Source organism: Heliconius melpomene, chromosome 9 (assembly GCF_056956725.1).
Source record: "Heliconius melpomene rosina isolate 202511_hmr_F chromosome 9, ASM5695672v1, whole genome shotgun sequence".
Lineage (NCBI taxonomy): Eukaryota > Metazoa > Arthropoda > Insecta > Lepidoptera > Nymphalidae > Heliconius > Heliconius melpomene.
The window spans coordinates 726,324-744,082 of NC_140397.1; the positions used below are offsets into that span (position 1 = coordinate 726,324).

General features: G+C 32.4%; 1 protein-coding gene across 8 annotated transcripts in view; it reads right to left on the reverse strand.

Moving 5' to 3' along the window:
• Positions 1-17,759, reverse strand: part of smash (smallish) — a 151,893-nt gene that overhangs the window by 65,987 nt on the left and 68,147 nt on the right. For 7 of the 8 annotated variants that reach the window (XM_085190365.1, XM_085190364.1, XM_085190363.1 and 4 more), the window contains one exon: positions 13,949-14,124. In XM_085190365.1, the coding sequence (XP_085046491.1) occupies positions 13,949-14,047 (99 nt within the window). In that variant the 5' untranslated portion in view covers positions 14,048-14,124. Of the gene's footprint in view, positions 1-13,948; positions 14,125-16,324; positions 16,489-17,759 lie in introns of those variants that run through there. The other variant, XM_085190359.1, reaches the window with a different exon arrangement.

Genomic DNA, 17,759 nt, shown 5'->3' on the forward strand with positions numbered 1-17,759 from the left:
ATATATACCTGTAAACTATAATTACTATTTATTATAAATATTAATTAAAACACCTGCATATTATAAAATTACAGAAACACTTGAACTATGCATAACATTCACAGATTGACACCATCAACAAGATTCCCTTTCAAATAAGGCACTTCCGTTTGGCCTTCATTATATTGCATTATAATATGACCTATGCAGATTGTATCATGATTCAGCTAATCCTAAGAGTTGTGGACTGAAAGGGTATAAAAATTATATATATTTTCTTTTTTTATAGTCTTGAAATTACGAAATTGTGAATAAGCTTTCTTCATCTTGATACATTTATAATGAAAATTGTCAAGATTTCATAAAAGGAACAAAAAATTAAAATTAATTAAAACTAAAATATTAAAGTAGAGATTCTATGAATTGTTAAATTATTTTATTGTTAAATTAAAATGTAACACTTAAAAGGCGATGGTTCTGAGTTCTAGTTCCACTGAGCAGGAATTAATAATTTTCATTTCTTTACTCTGGTTCCCTTATCCTTATCACTAGGTTTCCTGTCTATTTTTCTATATGCGACTAATAAATACCCTAATGGTCCCGAACTCAGTTTGAATTTAAAAAAGTATTTTATAATAAAACCCATTAAACACCTAAAGTATAAAATAAAGAACATATTAAAACAATCTCTTAGCTTTTTACCATAGTAAATATCAAAGCAACGCCATAAAATATGAAACGGAAGTAACGCGTTAAGAATAATGCAGCGATGTGAGAGTAGTCTCGGCGGACGGCCATTGTGGGCAGGACGCACGAGCGCTATAGAACAATACTTTATATTAATGAGTGCTGGTATTAAAGTAAACTTATACTTGGCTTTGTAAAATATGAATGTTAGTTTAAGTTCGAGTCTCAGCAATATGAATAAAAATGAAAAGTCATATAATACAATTGGTTGTGGCCAAAGTTATTGCAAGTCTTATATCATCATCATCATCATCATCATCAGCCTATCCTCGTTCACTGTTGGACATAGGCCTTATATAGTTTGACGCTGTATTTTTATGAGGTAGCCAGAGAGAAATCCAGACTCAACGATAAATACTATGGGGAATTTTCAAAACTATGTAACAAGTTAAAATAGTTGTTTATATTTAAATGAAACAATTTTAACTGGATTATTCGCGTATATTCCGATTAAAAAAGATTTTCTTTAAAACGTGTAACAATCGTGAAATCATTAGTTTTATTAGTTGCTTATTGTTTAAGTTGTGTACAAATATATTTACATTACATAATTTATTTTCTAACCCACGAACTCTACACATTCCTGATTTGAACCCACAACCGATTGGTTAATCTAAACACGTTTTAATTTTACGATACCGTTGTATGGCATAGATTTAAGAAAAGAAATTGCAAATTATGAATGGTACAGATATTCTTTTGTCGTTGGCACGCGTAACTTACATATCGAGAGTCAAAAAAAACAACTAATAGATCTTATAAAATATTAATAAATTCATTTAGAATCTAAGAATGATATATGATGGCATCGACCTCCTAATTTAAGCCTTATTCTAAAAGTTAAAACTATGTTTTATTTGCGGCTTCGTCCGCATTTTTATCTGACAAAAATGGCAGGGAAGTAACTCTGATAGCTACGGTGAGTTACAACTTAAAGATCACGTTAGTGATGTAATTATAGTCTACAACTACAATATTCTACATAAATCAGGATTTGAGGGAACCTGGGAACTTAGTGTTAAGACACTCTGTTCCCAATAAGACACTTTCGTTGCCCATATTCCTTTTCCTCCCTATTCCTCAAATTCCGTTCCTTCCCCGTTAACCATATTCCATTTCCTCCATAAATCTATCAAAGATTATCCAAAACAAAAACCTATTTAATTCAATACTGTAGTAGCTGAGATTAGCGCAGTCTACCAAACAAACTCACCAAGTTTACAATATTAGTAATAGATTCAACGTAATTTTAAATATATTTAGCATTGTTTCTTCAATTTCATCATCACCGCTGTCAACAGCGCGACTGTCAGCTCTCAGGTAAACTGATGATGAACAGACACCAAAGGTCGACTCTAACAAGTGTCACAATAGTATAAGTGTTAGAAAATTTGCTAAAATTTACACAAGCATTGTGTTTTCGAGCTGTCAGCTGCCGATTTGTAAATTACTTTAGCCTCGTTTAAGTCATTTGTTAGAATTGGGAAATTCAATGAGAAATGTTGCGAAAAACATATTATAAATGAAATTTTTGATTGTAAGATTGACGGGAAATTGATAGAGGTGTCAGATATTACTTAGAAGTAAGCATTTTTTTATTAATATTTTTTTATAGATTTTGAAGGTTGTTAGTTCGTATAGTAAAATTTATAATAGAAAAAAAAAACAAAAAAAACAGTCCACAGAAGTGTCAGGGCCAACATGGCGAAATAAGAGAGCTTCTCAGTGTAAATTCCATGACAATCATCGGACTGTAGGTTCAAATACCATTTGGGGAAATGAATTGTTTTTATTTCAGCGTTTTGAAAAAGTGCGGCGTTAGGTGCCGCCACTAAACACGCAATGTCTCAAATTCAAGCTCAAAATAGACAGTGTAGAAATGTCTTGATATTATGTTGTTTACCATAAGAAAATCATATCATAACATGTCAGTATTATACAATAGAACACATCAATAAATGTCAATCTGCTTTATCAGTGAATGTTCTGTGATAATACCTTATCATTTCTGAGGAAAATTTCTCTTGAAACCATATATCAATATGAATGTACTGTTTGATATTAATTACAGTACGTACTGGTAGAGTTGACTTCTGCCACTCAACTCGTTCGAAATGATGTCTCAAAATGTCGCGCTGTCTCGAACGAATGTCTCGAATCCGTATAAAAAATTGAGATTGGAGTGTCTTAACACTACGCCTACCATTTTATGGGGGAAAAATGCTAAAGGTACTGCTACAAAGTACCATAACGTCAAACTTGCTTTAGAAGACAAATTAAATAGAAAAGAGCATGGTTTTCAAAATTTTGCTTTAGATATTTTGTTAAATATTTTTTTATTGATATTCGTAACAAGGTTTCGAAGTAGCTCAAAGAGGCATATTTATGATAGCTATCATAAAATCAAAGGTCAAAAATACGTTATTTCCGATTGACTAACACCAGTTTTGAAATGAATTGACTAACACCTAGTTAAAAAACTAAAAAAATACGGTCAAATCATGTCTGACTTAAATCGAGGATTCCGTATCATTTTCATGACTGCATATTAAGGAAGGGAAGTACAAATATAAAAGTTGACTAATTTTCATTAAGTCTCGTTAATTGATTCTATGCCCCAAGGAACTGAAGGTCTGGATATTGAGAAATAGTCTTGACAAACGGACAGACAGACAATAAAGTGATCCTACGAGAGTCCCGTCTTTTTTTCAAGGCACGGAACCCTAAAAGTGGCTTATACAAAATCAAACTCATTTAAATTGGTCACGATTTTTAAATTTCATTGTAAATCGTCCTTAGCTGTTCCGCATTATGTAAATACGTATTTAAATTATCGCAAATTAGTGCCGTTATTGTTTTTTTTCTTTTATTTATAAAATTTTGGTATTTTTATGCAATTTAATATTATGAGCCGTCAATTAGAATGTTTGTGGCATGTTAATTGGTTTGTTTTAATTAAATAGTAAGAGAGACACCTCCAATGACCTTCGAGAATACAGTAGTTATTGATGATACTGGAGGAAGGTCACGTCAAAAGCATGAGGAGACCTTAGACGTCATGTATGAAGGAGGTTGATAACAGAGGATGAGGTTTGGAGTTCGTCCACTCAATAATGTCTCGAAAATTGGGAAGGGAGTGGGAAAAATGAGTGTCTTAACACTAGCTCCCTTTTCGATACCATGGTATCCGTAAAAAGCGTGAAAGTTAAATGTAGCGGGATTGGAAATCGCGCGAAATTTTTTTCGCTTCTAATGTATACGTCTAGAATAGTCTAGAAAGTATTTTTATCCTAAATACAATAACATTTTAATAATATGCAAAATAAGCTCATATAACCTTTAAATAAAATTCTAAGCATGCATAAGCAGATAAACCTATCCGTAAATTATGCACTGTAGGTACACTATTGCATATAACATTAAATACATAATAAATTACCTTTATCGTTCATTATTATCGTTAATTGCAATGGCATTTTATCGCTATATCTTGTTTATGTATGGACATACCTACATATACATATTATTGACAATAGGGCTTTGGTACAATGGATATTGTTATTATGAGAAAACACTTAATTATAATTTTTCTTCACACTTTTTAAAATAATTTTACAGTTGACTACTTGTCATAATTAAAAGCGATGTAAATATACACGATTGCGAATTATCAGATAATAATTATCTTTTTCCTGCACAAAAAAAACAGACAACCTAACTTCAGGCCACGACTTGTCTACCGTACTGTAACTGCAGCAGCAGATTTGATTTCACAATTTTTCTTATACCTCATTACTTTCTTAGTGAACAATGCGCAAAAATTCAGAAAACAACTTGAGGCTGGCCACGACTTGCCAACCGTACTGTAGTACCTACATACATTTATCAGTTATCTGACCACCAGTATAGTATAGGCTTAACCTGATTTTTCATACAAGGTCATGCGTGAGCTGTCAAACTATATTTATTTATTTAATACGAAACATTTCAGAGAAAAATTAATCTCTATTCATAAAATAATATAATTTTTACTTTAAACTGGGTCGCTCCACTTAGTTTTGTTTGCGTATTGCATTAAGAACACGAGTAAGTCAGAACTGTGTACATTAAAATGTGTGTCGTTTCAATAGGTGTGAATTTCATTGAATTTTAGAAGCAAATAAGTTCATTCATTCAAAATTGTAGGTTAGATTTGAGTTTGTGGTATTCTAAAGTATTTTAGATAGATATCTTAGATAAGCAGGAGAAATTCGGATTTAAGTGTAATAAAAAAATCTGTCAAATGTGAGTTGGAAATGGTCGCCGAGACTTCTTTTCAACGAATTTCATAATTGTAAGGCAACGTCATTAAAATTGACAAACTTAAGTTTGAGGCACAAATTTACATTGGTAGTAGTTTTTTCTGTAAGATCTCTATAAATTTCCATTATTCCTCCAATAGTTACACTATAAGGTGTTACTTCTAGCCAAATTTCATAATTGCAGACTACCGGAAGCACCCTAAACGGGAAGCAGTCAATAAGCAAAGCAATAAATCTATAAATACAATCCTTCTAATAAAACCAAAATATTAAATAATTAATAAATTGAAAAATAATACCAGATTTACATAGAATACAACAACAAATTATATAATTTTATTTCTGTTTATATTCTCTTAACTTCCATTCCATCAAAGTTCATAGCTTTGACCTTAATTATCCTAACAAGGTTAACATTTAACTTCACAAAAGTTTATCAACGTTTGTTTTTGTTTATACTAAATGGTAACTTTCCAGAGCACTAATATAATTATATCGCCATATTAATTGATATTACTCGCAAAGTCATAGAGTATAGTAATTATGGAGGTTATCTAAAGCCTTTGAGTTAGGTATCCAGATACTACGTTTTAATATAATGATGCAGTTATATTCTTTATCGGCATAGGTAGTTGTGTGTGATTCAAATCCTACTTAAAGAATATCTGTTATGTATTATTTAGGTTTTTGTTTTTTTTTTCTTCATCTTCTTTTCTGTATCCCGCATATAAAATGGTAGACAAAGGTCACTCCGTTACTCACTTTCCCTCGAATTCTGGAAGCAGAGTTTTGAGTGGCAGAATTTTACACCGCGCTTTGACTCTTTAAAATATTTCATTCCCCCGAGTGTAAATCGAACCTGCAACCGTCGCAGTCACGTGCTTGTACGCCTAACCGCCTGCATCAAGAAGGATAATTATACTTTGTAATATACTAAGGTTACTTTTTATAATAAAAAATAAAAAAATAGACCATAATTTCAACATTTTTCTTAATAACCTAACATTAGTTAAGTACCAGCCCTAACTCTCTCACGCAACCAATACGTCTAAACTTTCGCTTAGTAAAACAAGTATTAAATACATCAATTTAAGTTATTTTTTTGTGCCGCAACCAAAATGTCGGACATTAAAATGCAATAAGCGTTGTGTTACGTACCTTAGGCAACCTCGGAAGGAAAGCGGGTTACGTCAGCGAGATATTATTATTGTTTATGCGTATGGATTAACTTTGTTTTTATGATATAAGACTGTTACATTAATGAGAGATGCAAAGAATATCTATATTATTATATAAAGCTCTTCCGTTATAGAGCGATTGACAGACAACGCACAGGCGAAACTACGCGGAGTAGAACGCTGATATTTGATGAAGGATCCGTGGAGGGTATAGTTGAACACTACTAATAACTATAAATACTATTTACAAATTTTTATCTATGAATAATAAACGGCATCTCAAGATCGATCTCAGAGTTGGGAGAGGTGTAGATACGACCCTAGGAGACGATTTCTACGGAAACGGCAAAAGAACGTTTTTGGATCCACACAGCGAGCTATAACTATCTAGTACCTATGTTTAAATAAACATAAATATGCAAAACATTAATTGTTTAATTAAGCGCAATTGCGTTAAGCTGATAACAAAAAAAACCGTTCTCCACTCTCCACCTAAATGTCTCGAAAGATGAATAACGAAACTAAACGCCGCAAATGACAAACTCTATGAAACATTTCATACAATAACTAATAAAATAATCCATCCACGGAATACCTTTTAACGGTGCATATTTACAAAGCAATTAAATAGATATCTATCTATCTATATGTCTATCTATCGATCGCTATACAAAACAAAGTGGGTGACCGGTACGGGTAATAAGGAAACTCAGTATCGCACTTGACCTGGATAGGACTGGTTCTACACTTCTACTCTAATTAAACGACCAAATTACTGTTTAAAAAAAATTACAATTCATTTTTTTTATTGGTGTAGCGTAATGTTTTTTTATTGGTGAACGTATTTAATATAGAAATAAGATGGTCTGTTTGTTTGTTTTAGATATTTTTGACAGATGATTGTAAATGCGACGGTTGTGGGTGTAAAAAGTGCATAATGCACATTTATTATAGTAAATTGTCGCATTTAACATGTCTTAAAAAAAAACATCAACTTTAATACAATAAACATTACCTACAGAGGCAGAGAAAGACAGACACGAACACTAGTTAAGTGTATATTACAATAAAAGCAGTTGTCACTCAACGAAATTTGCATACCGTTATACCGTTGCTTAAAATTATAAGCCACTGTAAATTGAACCTTACTGCCTATATTAGCATAGACTAAAGAGATCTTGTCGTATAACAATGATTGAAAGTAAGGCCAGCTATCGATAATGCGAGTTCGAAACCAGCTGTACCCTACTTCCTTAATAGATAAGAAATAGATGCAGATTTGTCTATTTGACATATGGAATACGTTAGTAATACAATTGAGTGTTTCGATTTTGATGAATGATCAAAGGGAAACCGGTGACAAGACACTCTGATATCTCTTTGCCGGCCTATTTGAGATATTGCGTCTAGAATAGCAGAACTTACGCTGATAATAATGAATGCATTTGAATAGGGGTTGAACTCGCAACTATTGTGTTTACAACTGTATCACTGCGCCACGATGGACTCTACAATTTAAATAATAGTTGTAATTTATATTCAATACACGTTAAAAAATGAATAATAACAGTTAATTACTATAAATATGTTCTGTTGACGTAAAATATTATAAACTTAAGTAAACGCCTTCCGCATAGTCGGTAAACGCTGAACAAATAAAATACAAAAGTTTACACTTTAAAAGTCATCAAGTGAACTTTCGTAGTTTTCGTCCGTAATACATATTTACATTATTTTCATATTTTACAAGCTCAGCTCGGCTAAGTACAGTGAAAGGTAAAGCCTTCGAGGCTGTATTATTTAAAAAAAAGAGACAAAAACAATGCAGATTCACGCCTTTTCCCGCATACAAAGGTAGACAGGGGGAACATAGTGTTAAGACACTCTGTTTCCCTTCTTGGACCTTGTGTGTTGATTTAGTGGATCTAAAGGCCACTTTGTCATGTTAACAAGGCAAGGAAGTGAAAATAATGCACTCCCCCGTGTGAGAATCGAACCCACAACCACATAGCATTTACAGTCAGCCGCGCATAATTTTTTACATAATTTTCATATTTTACAAACTCCTGTACAGTGAAAGGTAAGACCTTGGATGGTTTATGGTTTCTTTTTTTTGTAATATAATATACAATTTGTTCCATATATGTATGTGTTGTAAATTACTTCATTTTACTGCAGTTTCAACATGCAGGTATGAATTATGACTAATACTGTCAATGTGGTAGGTAGTTATAATTAGTTGCAAGGTTATTATGGATTCGAATCGAAAAAACATGTCTGATAAATATATATTTATATACATATTATATGTTGAGGCATCGTAGTGACGCAGTGGCACAGTGTCTAACTGTAAGCGTGACATTTGTGGGTTCGATTTCCATTTAGGGGAATAAAGTGTTATCTTTTCCGATCATTTCTGATACAAAAACAAAGCGTAGTATTAATTTCCACCACTCAACAGTCAATATCTGACCACCAGGTTCCCTCTGTCTACCCTGCTACACACGTGAACCTAAGCAAAGGTATAAAAATAGCTATTTTCACAACTCCTCGTGCTTATTTTGTTTTTAAATTAAATGTCGATACAACTACATTATAAAATAAATTATAAAGTAACCTTTACAGTATTGACAGTTAATTATTAACTATTGAATACGAACAGACATATTGTTAAATTTTATTAATGCAAGTAATAAATATATAAGGAAATACAAAAAAAAGTAATTGACGTACCTACTAGTACCTACTCGACAAGGTTATATATTTTATTTATATAGCGGCTTTTCTTTTTCTTATTTTCACACAATTTTTTCCACGAAGCTAGGTATAAATAGGAATTCTCCCTCCGCTCATTTTTTTAACAAGGAGTTGAGTGACGAGACTCAACGCCGTAATCTACCAGCGCAAATGAAATGAAAATATTTTCAATTATAACAATTCCCTCGTGTGAGGATCGAATCCACAGCCATAGCGCTTACAATCAGACAATGTGCCACAATTTCATAAAAATATCAAGGTTATAAGAAATTTGATTTCTTACTAAAGCTAACTTTTGATCATCTTAACATTTATCTCAATTTTGATATACATAAATGTATATAAACTATATTAAACCTTATATATTATATTATAAAGTCGTAAATAGTAGATGTTGTGTTTGTATACGAGATATCGAAATCTGTAGAGTCGTCGAAGGTCGTCCAAAATGTCAGCTGCAAGGCAGGTGCGGAATAAAGTATGTAAGGGAAGCGCCACACTAACTTAAATTAATTGTGCGTATGAGAATAAGTAAAGAAAGGAAATAAAACGAAAACAAAAGGAGCTGGATTTGAACCCACGATGTTTTTATAAAACGTCCAAAAAGTCTGGCCGATTAACTAAATATCATGTTTTTTAGCCTTATCTGTATCCTGCAGATAGCAATGCAAGCAAATGGTACCTAGAATTAAAGACACTCCGTTTCCATTATGATACTGCCATAGTTCAGTAGTGGCGAGTGCGACGAACTCAAGTGGGAATCGAACCAACAACCTATCGTGTTTACACGCACTCGTGCCCTGCGCCACGACTGGCCTTAAATACAATCCTATACATATGTATGGACACAATGCATAATAATGAATAATATTTTAACATAATAATATATTAATATATTTGTATCAAAAATCAATATGTCTTAATTAAAATAATATGTTATAATATAAAATATTATAGTGTAAATTAACATGTATTAATGCATACTTTAACAGTAATTCGCCATCTCATTATAATAAACATAATATATTATACACATATGTATTCATAGGCCAGTCGTGGCGCGGGCCCAGCGTGACTGTAACTGCTAAAGGTTGTGGATTCGATTCCCACTTAAAGAAATGAAATATTTAATATTTTCATGTCTCCCGGAACTCTAGCTCCGCTAGAGTAACACGCATTACCTCTACAATTCGGCGGAAAATGGAAAACGGAGTCTCTTAACACTAGATTCCCTTTGCCTACCATGCTGCTTGCGGGACGTGACGCTAAAAAAGTATAATATGGAAGTATTTTATCATTTAATGATAATTTGGTAGAGGCAAATGAACGCTACAAAATGTGTCGCATGTTTATCTATAGAATTAGATCTACATTTGTAATCAAATAAAATATCATCAAAATGTGATTTTTCTAGCGATATTTTCAATATGATAATTTTTTATTTCTTTTATATTGTTAATTAAGCTGAGATTAAAATTTATTCATCAAATATTCTTATAAGTATATTTTTAGATTTATACGTTCCTTAGAAATATAATATACTTAGTTAATGCAAAATAATTACTAATACTTAATATATAATCAAAAATATAATAAATCCGAACTAATTTATATTCAATTAAATTTAAAAATAAGTCGATATTACTTTTACCAATTATATCTTTATAATCTACTTTGTGTGACGCGACCCTAATAGCCGGAGATCAAGAGGCTGGGCACACTGATGTATCGACTTTTAAATTTGAATATAAAATAATAATAGTATATACATTTACATATGTACTAATATAATGCAGTTTTATTTTTTTTTGTTTCAGACTGTTCCCACATATAGCAAGCAGGGTAGGCAGTTGTGAACTAGTGTTAAGACACTCTGTTGCCCACGTCCGCTCAATTTTCGAGACTGGCGGAATTCAACACCGTGCTTTGTCGTGGAGGAGAGAGGAAATAAAAAAACTTAATCCCTTATAGTGAAATTGAACATACAACCATCGCGTTTGCAGTCAAACAATGTAATTTTACATTTCTATATAAAATTGATTATAGATTTGTATAACAAATTAAGTTAAAAGAAGTTTATTGAAGAATAATAAATGTTAATTAAACCCTAAACGGGTATTCGAACCAACAATTATCCTTCAAAAGCATAACTAAGCCAGCGCGTTGTTGACAGAACAAATACATAATGTTAAAGCTCTTATACTATAAGAAATACTTATTTTCGCGAAAGTTACACATTTTTAATACGTACCATATATGTTTTCACATTTTTATTGTATCAACATTAAAAATTTTATTATTATTATCTTTAAAGATATAAAATTCGGTATAAAATTAAAAGAGGGTTTTACAGGCAAGTAGCTACTGTAAAAACAAATCAATTAAAAAAAAGAACCAAAGAGATCCAGAATGTGGTTCCGTTTAGCATTTCTGTCGCCCTTGGCACGTGACAATTATATAGCGAAAGGCAGAAAAAAGGCAGCACTATATATACTAAAGTAAGGTCGAATATTTTCTATAAAATGGCACGTAAACCGGTCGACCTTTGGAAGAAATAAGGCTGTTTATCTGGTATTTGGATTTGAACCTTGTACCGTCGCGATAAGTGTTGTTGGGTGAGATGGGCCAAGCGTGAGAATCTTTTAAGGATACTTTAACTGTGATTGATTGACAACATCCTCGTGTCGCGAAATCGGAAATACTTATGTATTGATTCTTTAATTTATGTCGTGATTAAGAAATATATAATGTATATAGTTAAGTAACTGTTAAGTAGGTATATGAGTTAGGTAAATGAGTTATTTACGCTTATTCTAATATATATACATTACTATAGTATAAGATTGAACTTAGTGTAAAGACACTCGATTCCCCAATTTCCCTCCAGTATTCGGCGGAAAGGATAACGAAAGTATCTGGATAATAGGTTCCCAAGGGGATGGAGTTCCTCCGCCTATCCTGCTGTGTGCAGGATACAGTGTGAAGCTAATAAAAAATAACTAAGCATAAAAAAATGAAAGCTTGTATTCATTTTAAATCTATTTTAACGTAAATACGTACTCAAGGACAAAAATCAGGTAGTATTTATTATAAATAAGAAAAATGTAATATATTTTGCTATCGAAAAGGTCAACATTCCACATACGAGTACTGCGACATTAACTTGTGCTTTGATTGAGTTTTATTTTTTGACATTATAAGAGCTGTCAAGAATGTCACCATACTACTCGATTTGCTAAAATAATACACTTATCTTTTTTTTTAACTTTACGTTGTATCATCACAAACCAGAGTAGGTAGAGGGGACCTAGTTAAGACACCGTTTCGTTCTCTACTGTCTGTCGAATTCTGGAGGAATTGCGTGTTGCAGGACGGAACTCAAAGCCACGCTTTACCTTTTCACCAGATCGTGAAACGAATTAATATTAAAATTTTTATTTCCTCGAGTGGGGATCGAACCCAGTACCTGTCGTGCTTACATTCACAGATGTATGTAGTTTGATTGTAAACGCGATGATTGTAGGCTGTTTCTCCGCTGTGGTGAAAGCGGCGTTGAGTTTCCTCTCTCAACACACAATGCCTTGAAAATTAGACAGGGAACGGAATGTCTTAACATTGGGTTTTCTGTGCCTATCCTGCGATGCAGCATAAGCCGTGAAGCAGCTAAAGTAGGAATCGTCCAAAAAAATACAAAATAAGTGATGAAAAGTTGACTTTAAAATAATTACTTTACGACAACAAAACCAAAACAATAAGAATGAAGATAACGAAAGTGAAAGCCGAGTTTACGCGCCAGTGACGCGTTTTATATTTATTTTTGCATTTACTTTAAAAAACACTAACGGGAAGTAGCTTTGTCAGTTATTATATCAATAGATATGTTTTTATCTATAATAATAATTATATATTTAATTTTTACTATGTACAGGTAGCTTCTAATATTATTATTATGTAAAGGCAGCTTCCGGATGTTTCCGTTTCGCCTACAAAAGGTGGGAGGGGTTGGCTTTCGGAAGTGTCTTAATGGGAACGAAGTGTCTTAAGAATAGAACCAATAAACTTAAAAAATGCCATAATTCATAAAATATTAACAACACAAATCTATTACTGGAAACGAGAGACCATGTATTAATTATAATGGCAATTTAAAATAAATCGATTAAATTGCTAGTTTCAAAATCGTTCGTGACCTCTCTCAAGCCTCGTGATCCAATACCAATGGTTGGTAACTAACAGGCGAGTCGATGTGGTGTAACCTTATTGTTTACATGGTGTGGTTATGGCGAACCACGACCGCACTGACCACGCTAGTCCGGCTAGCTTGGATTGAACAAGTAACAAAATTATTTCTTAGGGTTCCGTACATAAAAAGAAAATAACGGAACCCTTATAAGTCAGTGTATATCACTTTGTTCTGTATCTGTCTGTATGCCTGACTATGTATCGCAAGATTGCGTGGAGATATCAAGCTGAAATTGATATTATGTATTTGCTATGGACTTACTCGTAAGGCGAAACTAACTTACACTTAACCGGTTTATTATTTAAAAGAGAATAATGAAAAGGGAAGAAGAGAAATGGTAGAAGTGGCAAATTTAAAATAAATTAACTTTTCCATAAACAATACGTGCTTAAGATAATATATGTTTAGCAATCTCATAGATCTTGGTTCTGATCTCTGATTTTTACACAACATTGTTATTTAGATTTAAAACGGCATTGGTTTGTGCATCATAAAGTTTTACGGGTTAAAAGATTAGTACAAATTCTGCCGGTCATGGCCATGTTGCATTTCGTAATATATTTGTTTCTAATTCAGTTCTGTATATACCATTTAAGATAATCCTTTAGAGAAATCTATTTAAAACATTAAATATGTATTACTAAATTAACAAATCCCTTCGCCAGATAACCGTGAAATATAATGTTTTTTTAGGGATAAATTTCTATTAAGTTGGATAGCTAGATAGATAGAATAAAACTCACCGCCTTAGAATATCCACTGCCAGCACTTCCATCTGAGGAGTTGCTGAGCCGCCGCTCGCTGGGCGCCGGGGGAGACCACGTGGTGCCGTCTGACGGCATGCTGACATCACTGTACCGTCACTCTACTACAACTGACACTACGCACTTCACTCGACTACTGTGTCCATTTTAGTTACCTGAAATAAGAGAAATGCTGTTAGATGTTTAGTTTTACATTATTTAACAAGATAAGCGCGGCGTTAAAATCAGATGTTAAAAAAGCAGTTTTTAAAAATTGGGAGATTGGGGGATGCGGCGTGAAGGTAAAAAAAAAATTTTCTTTCCATTTTTTTTAATCTTTACTTTCGTTTTATAATTATAGTGACGAAACACTATACACGCGTTTTTTTTTTTAATTAAGACACTAACTCCAAGGTCTACCGTTGCACTTTAGTATAGGTATTTAATAAACAACGCCGCGTGAAACAATTTAATCAGCTATCTCCCACGTAAAGGCGGTGTAGGTCAAATACGTACTTTACTAAGCCTAGACTTTGTATTGTCAATTTACTATGTATGTACTTAACTATTTAAGGTAATGAGGGTTATTTTAAAAGGTTATTTCATACTGAAATATATATATTGAATAGTCCATTTTATTTCTTCTTTACTTTTAAAATTTTTCTTCAATAAATACTTTTAAAAAATCACACAGCATTATTTACCCATAACGAGGGTGATATAGCATTTGTTTAAGACATTAAACAATCTTGTTTTGTGTCTGTTGTAAAAATCTGTTTCACAGCGACTGACTGACTGACTGACTGACTGACAGCTACATGTGAGGTCATTGAAGGCTCAGGCTGACAGTGAAGTTGTTTGCGAGAGTAAACCTTTTGTTTTGGAAATGCTTTAGTAAAAGTATTTATTCACTGATTCTATACGAAAAAAGATGTATTTTTTTTGCATAGAAGTTTTTTATTTACTTTTAAACATAGTTTTGTGTGGAAATTTTAATATCGATTTTTTCGACTGAGTATATTTTTTATACTTATTTCTTACTTACTACTTACGTTATAGGTACCTATAAGAAAATCTATTTATTTTGTCTCAAATAATGGATGATACTAAGATGTACAGTACGGTCGATGAGTCGTGGCAGCCCTGAAGTTAGCTGAAAATTAGTTCTCGTTGACCGTACTGTATAAAATTTTAAAAATCCTTCTGTACTTTATGCTAAAATGTATAAAAAATGAAATTAATTCTAGGTAAAAAATTCTATAGTGATAAATGTGGAAAAATTCTAGATGGTTTTATTAAAAAAATGCTGTCAAAGATAAAGCTAGGTGCGTAATTCAGAGTCTTGTTGTGCAACGATAACGTGAGTTATGATAAACCAATTTTTTTTATCTTGTCAAATCTTATCAATGTATCTACAATACAGGTAGGTATATAAAATATAATATTATTTTGATACTAAATTTAATTTTTGTTTTGTTTTAAAATGACCTCAATATTCAATATCAGTATAATTATTGAAATTTAGATAATAATTTGTGATTATTGTTAAGAAATTGAGGCCGTCGGTACAGAGGCACAAGTGTGCGACTGTAAGCGCGATGGTTGTGGGTTCGATTTGCACTAATGAAACAAAAATATTTTCATTTCGTCGTTCTCGAAACGAAGCAAAGTGTGTTAAGAAAAAGAATGTCGTTCAAAATTATTACTAAACCCGTAATAAGATCTTTAATTTTCGTTCTTATTAAATCATCAAATTATCTGCTAAAAATGAACTACTTTTATAAAATGCATTTTTTTTATTCAAGATTCACATTTCACTTTGAAATTTTCAAAATAAATGGACAATTGGTTTTAATGATACCTAAACTTAATGATCATTAATTTCAGCATCATCATTCATTATTGTTACGCCTAATAGAAAATAATTAAATAACATTATGTTGGGTAAGTAATAGTTACGTGTTCGTTTTAATTATAGCGATTATTTGATAATAGTAGGAACATAACTTTGTAATATAAATTCTTTTGGAATTGGACCACTTTTATTATTTTAGCTTCGCGCTGTATCCCATAGCAGGGTGGACAGAGGGAACCTGAGAACCTAATGTTAAAATAACCTCTTCCCGTTAAAATAATTCGTTCGACACTTTTCGCCGAATTCTGAGATGAAATATTTAATTTCTCCGAGTGGGAACTTGTCCCACAGGGCTACGACGGCCTCTAACATTGCACTTTAATACTAATACAATTATAAAAAAATTAAAGAAATTTCCGTAAATTATAACTTGTAAAGTACTTTCTAAAAGATATTCGATTTAAAACACACTCTACACCTAAAATCGCTCAAAATTCACAAAATATTAACACATTAATTACCAGAAAGAAAGAAAAACATCCAAAAATAGTTTTGCACAACACTGTTTTTTATATAAACACTGACAAAAACAAATATATATTAATATAATATAATTAATTCTGCCGTACTATGCGCACGTATCGAGCTCGAGCGATAGCATACGTCCGCACACCGCCGCCTCGCGATCTACACTGACAAATTAAGAATGAGAAGTCAAAGACTATAATATATAAAAAAAGATGATCGAATAAGATTGAATTTTATAATAATGTCAAAGTAGACGTGATGGAGTCTAACATTAGGTTCCCAGGTTCCCTCTGCCTTCCCTGCTATGTGCGGGATACAGCGTAACAAAATAATCGATAAAGAAATGTTATTTTATAAGATAAGATAATGTTATTTTATAAGATATGAGCGATTAAAAAAGCGATTAAATGTTTTTTTTTTTTAAATGTTTTTGGGTTGCATTGTGTGGTTTGAAGGGACGACCATCTGTTATTCTTCTTGTGTAGGTGCATATTATATTCTATGGTGTGTTACCATATATGGTGTTTTAGCTTCACGCTGTATCCCGCATATTCCTGTGTAAGCAGAGGGAACCTATTTATAAGACACTCCGTCCCCCAATTTCCACCGAATTTACGAGGCCATCGTGGCTCAAGGACACAAGCTTGCGACTGTCATGCGATAGTTGTGGGTTCGCACTCGGGAGACTGATTTATTATTTATTAATATTTTGAAATCTTCCCTCTGGTAGCAAGGCAAAACCGCGGCGTTGAGTTCCACCACTCAACACACACGATAAAACAAAAACAAACGATTTACGAAATATATCTACCATTGCGATTGTACTCGGATCATTATTTACACTATCATGTTCATAATTGATCATTATTTGAAATATTTTTATATATCATGACACTGCATTAGTGTAGTGAGTCGATAGTGCCATATGAATCGATATTGTAATACACTCTAACAACTTCCTTCAATTAACAAAAGGTTACAGGTTCGATGTATTATGCACAATGATACACCGGAAGTGATTTAGCTCTTATATAATAATAATTGATTTCTTAAAGTTTAAAGTGATGTGTTAAGTTATTATATTTATAATAATTTTAATTTAGGTAAGTCAGTTATTTTTAATTATTTTTAGTTTCACGCCTTGTACCTGAGGGAACTTAATGTAAGTTACACTTCATCCTTCGTTTTTAGAACTCAAAGAAAACTCGTGTAGAGTTGTCGTTGAATTGAGTCGCTCTAGGTCTACTGGAGCGGGGAAATAAATAAACTTATTTACATCGCATAGGAATCGAACCCACAACACACGTTTACACGCTGTGCCAGTGCACTACGACGGCCTCGATGATTTATATTATGACATTGTATAATTCACCACTCAAAAGTAGATCAAAGATTGCGTTATAGCAGCTTCCGTCATTTCATACAGTT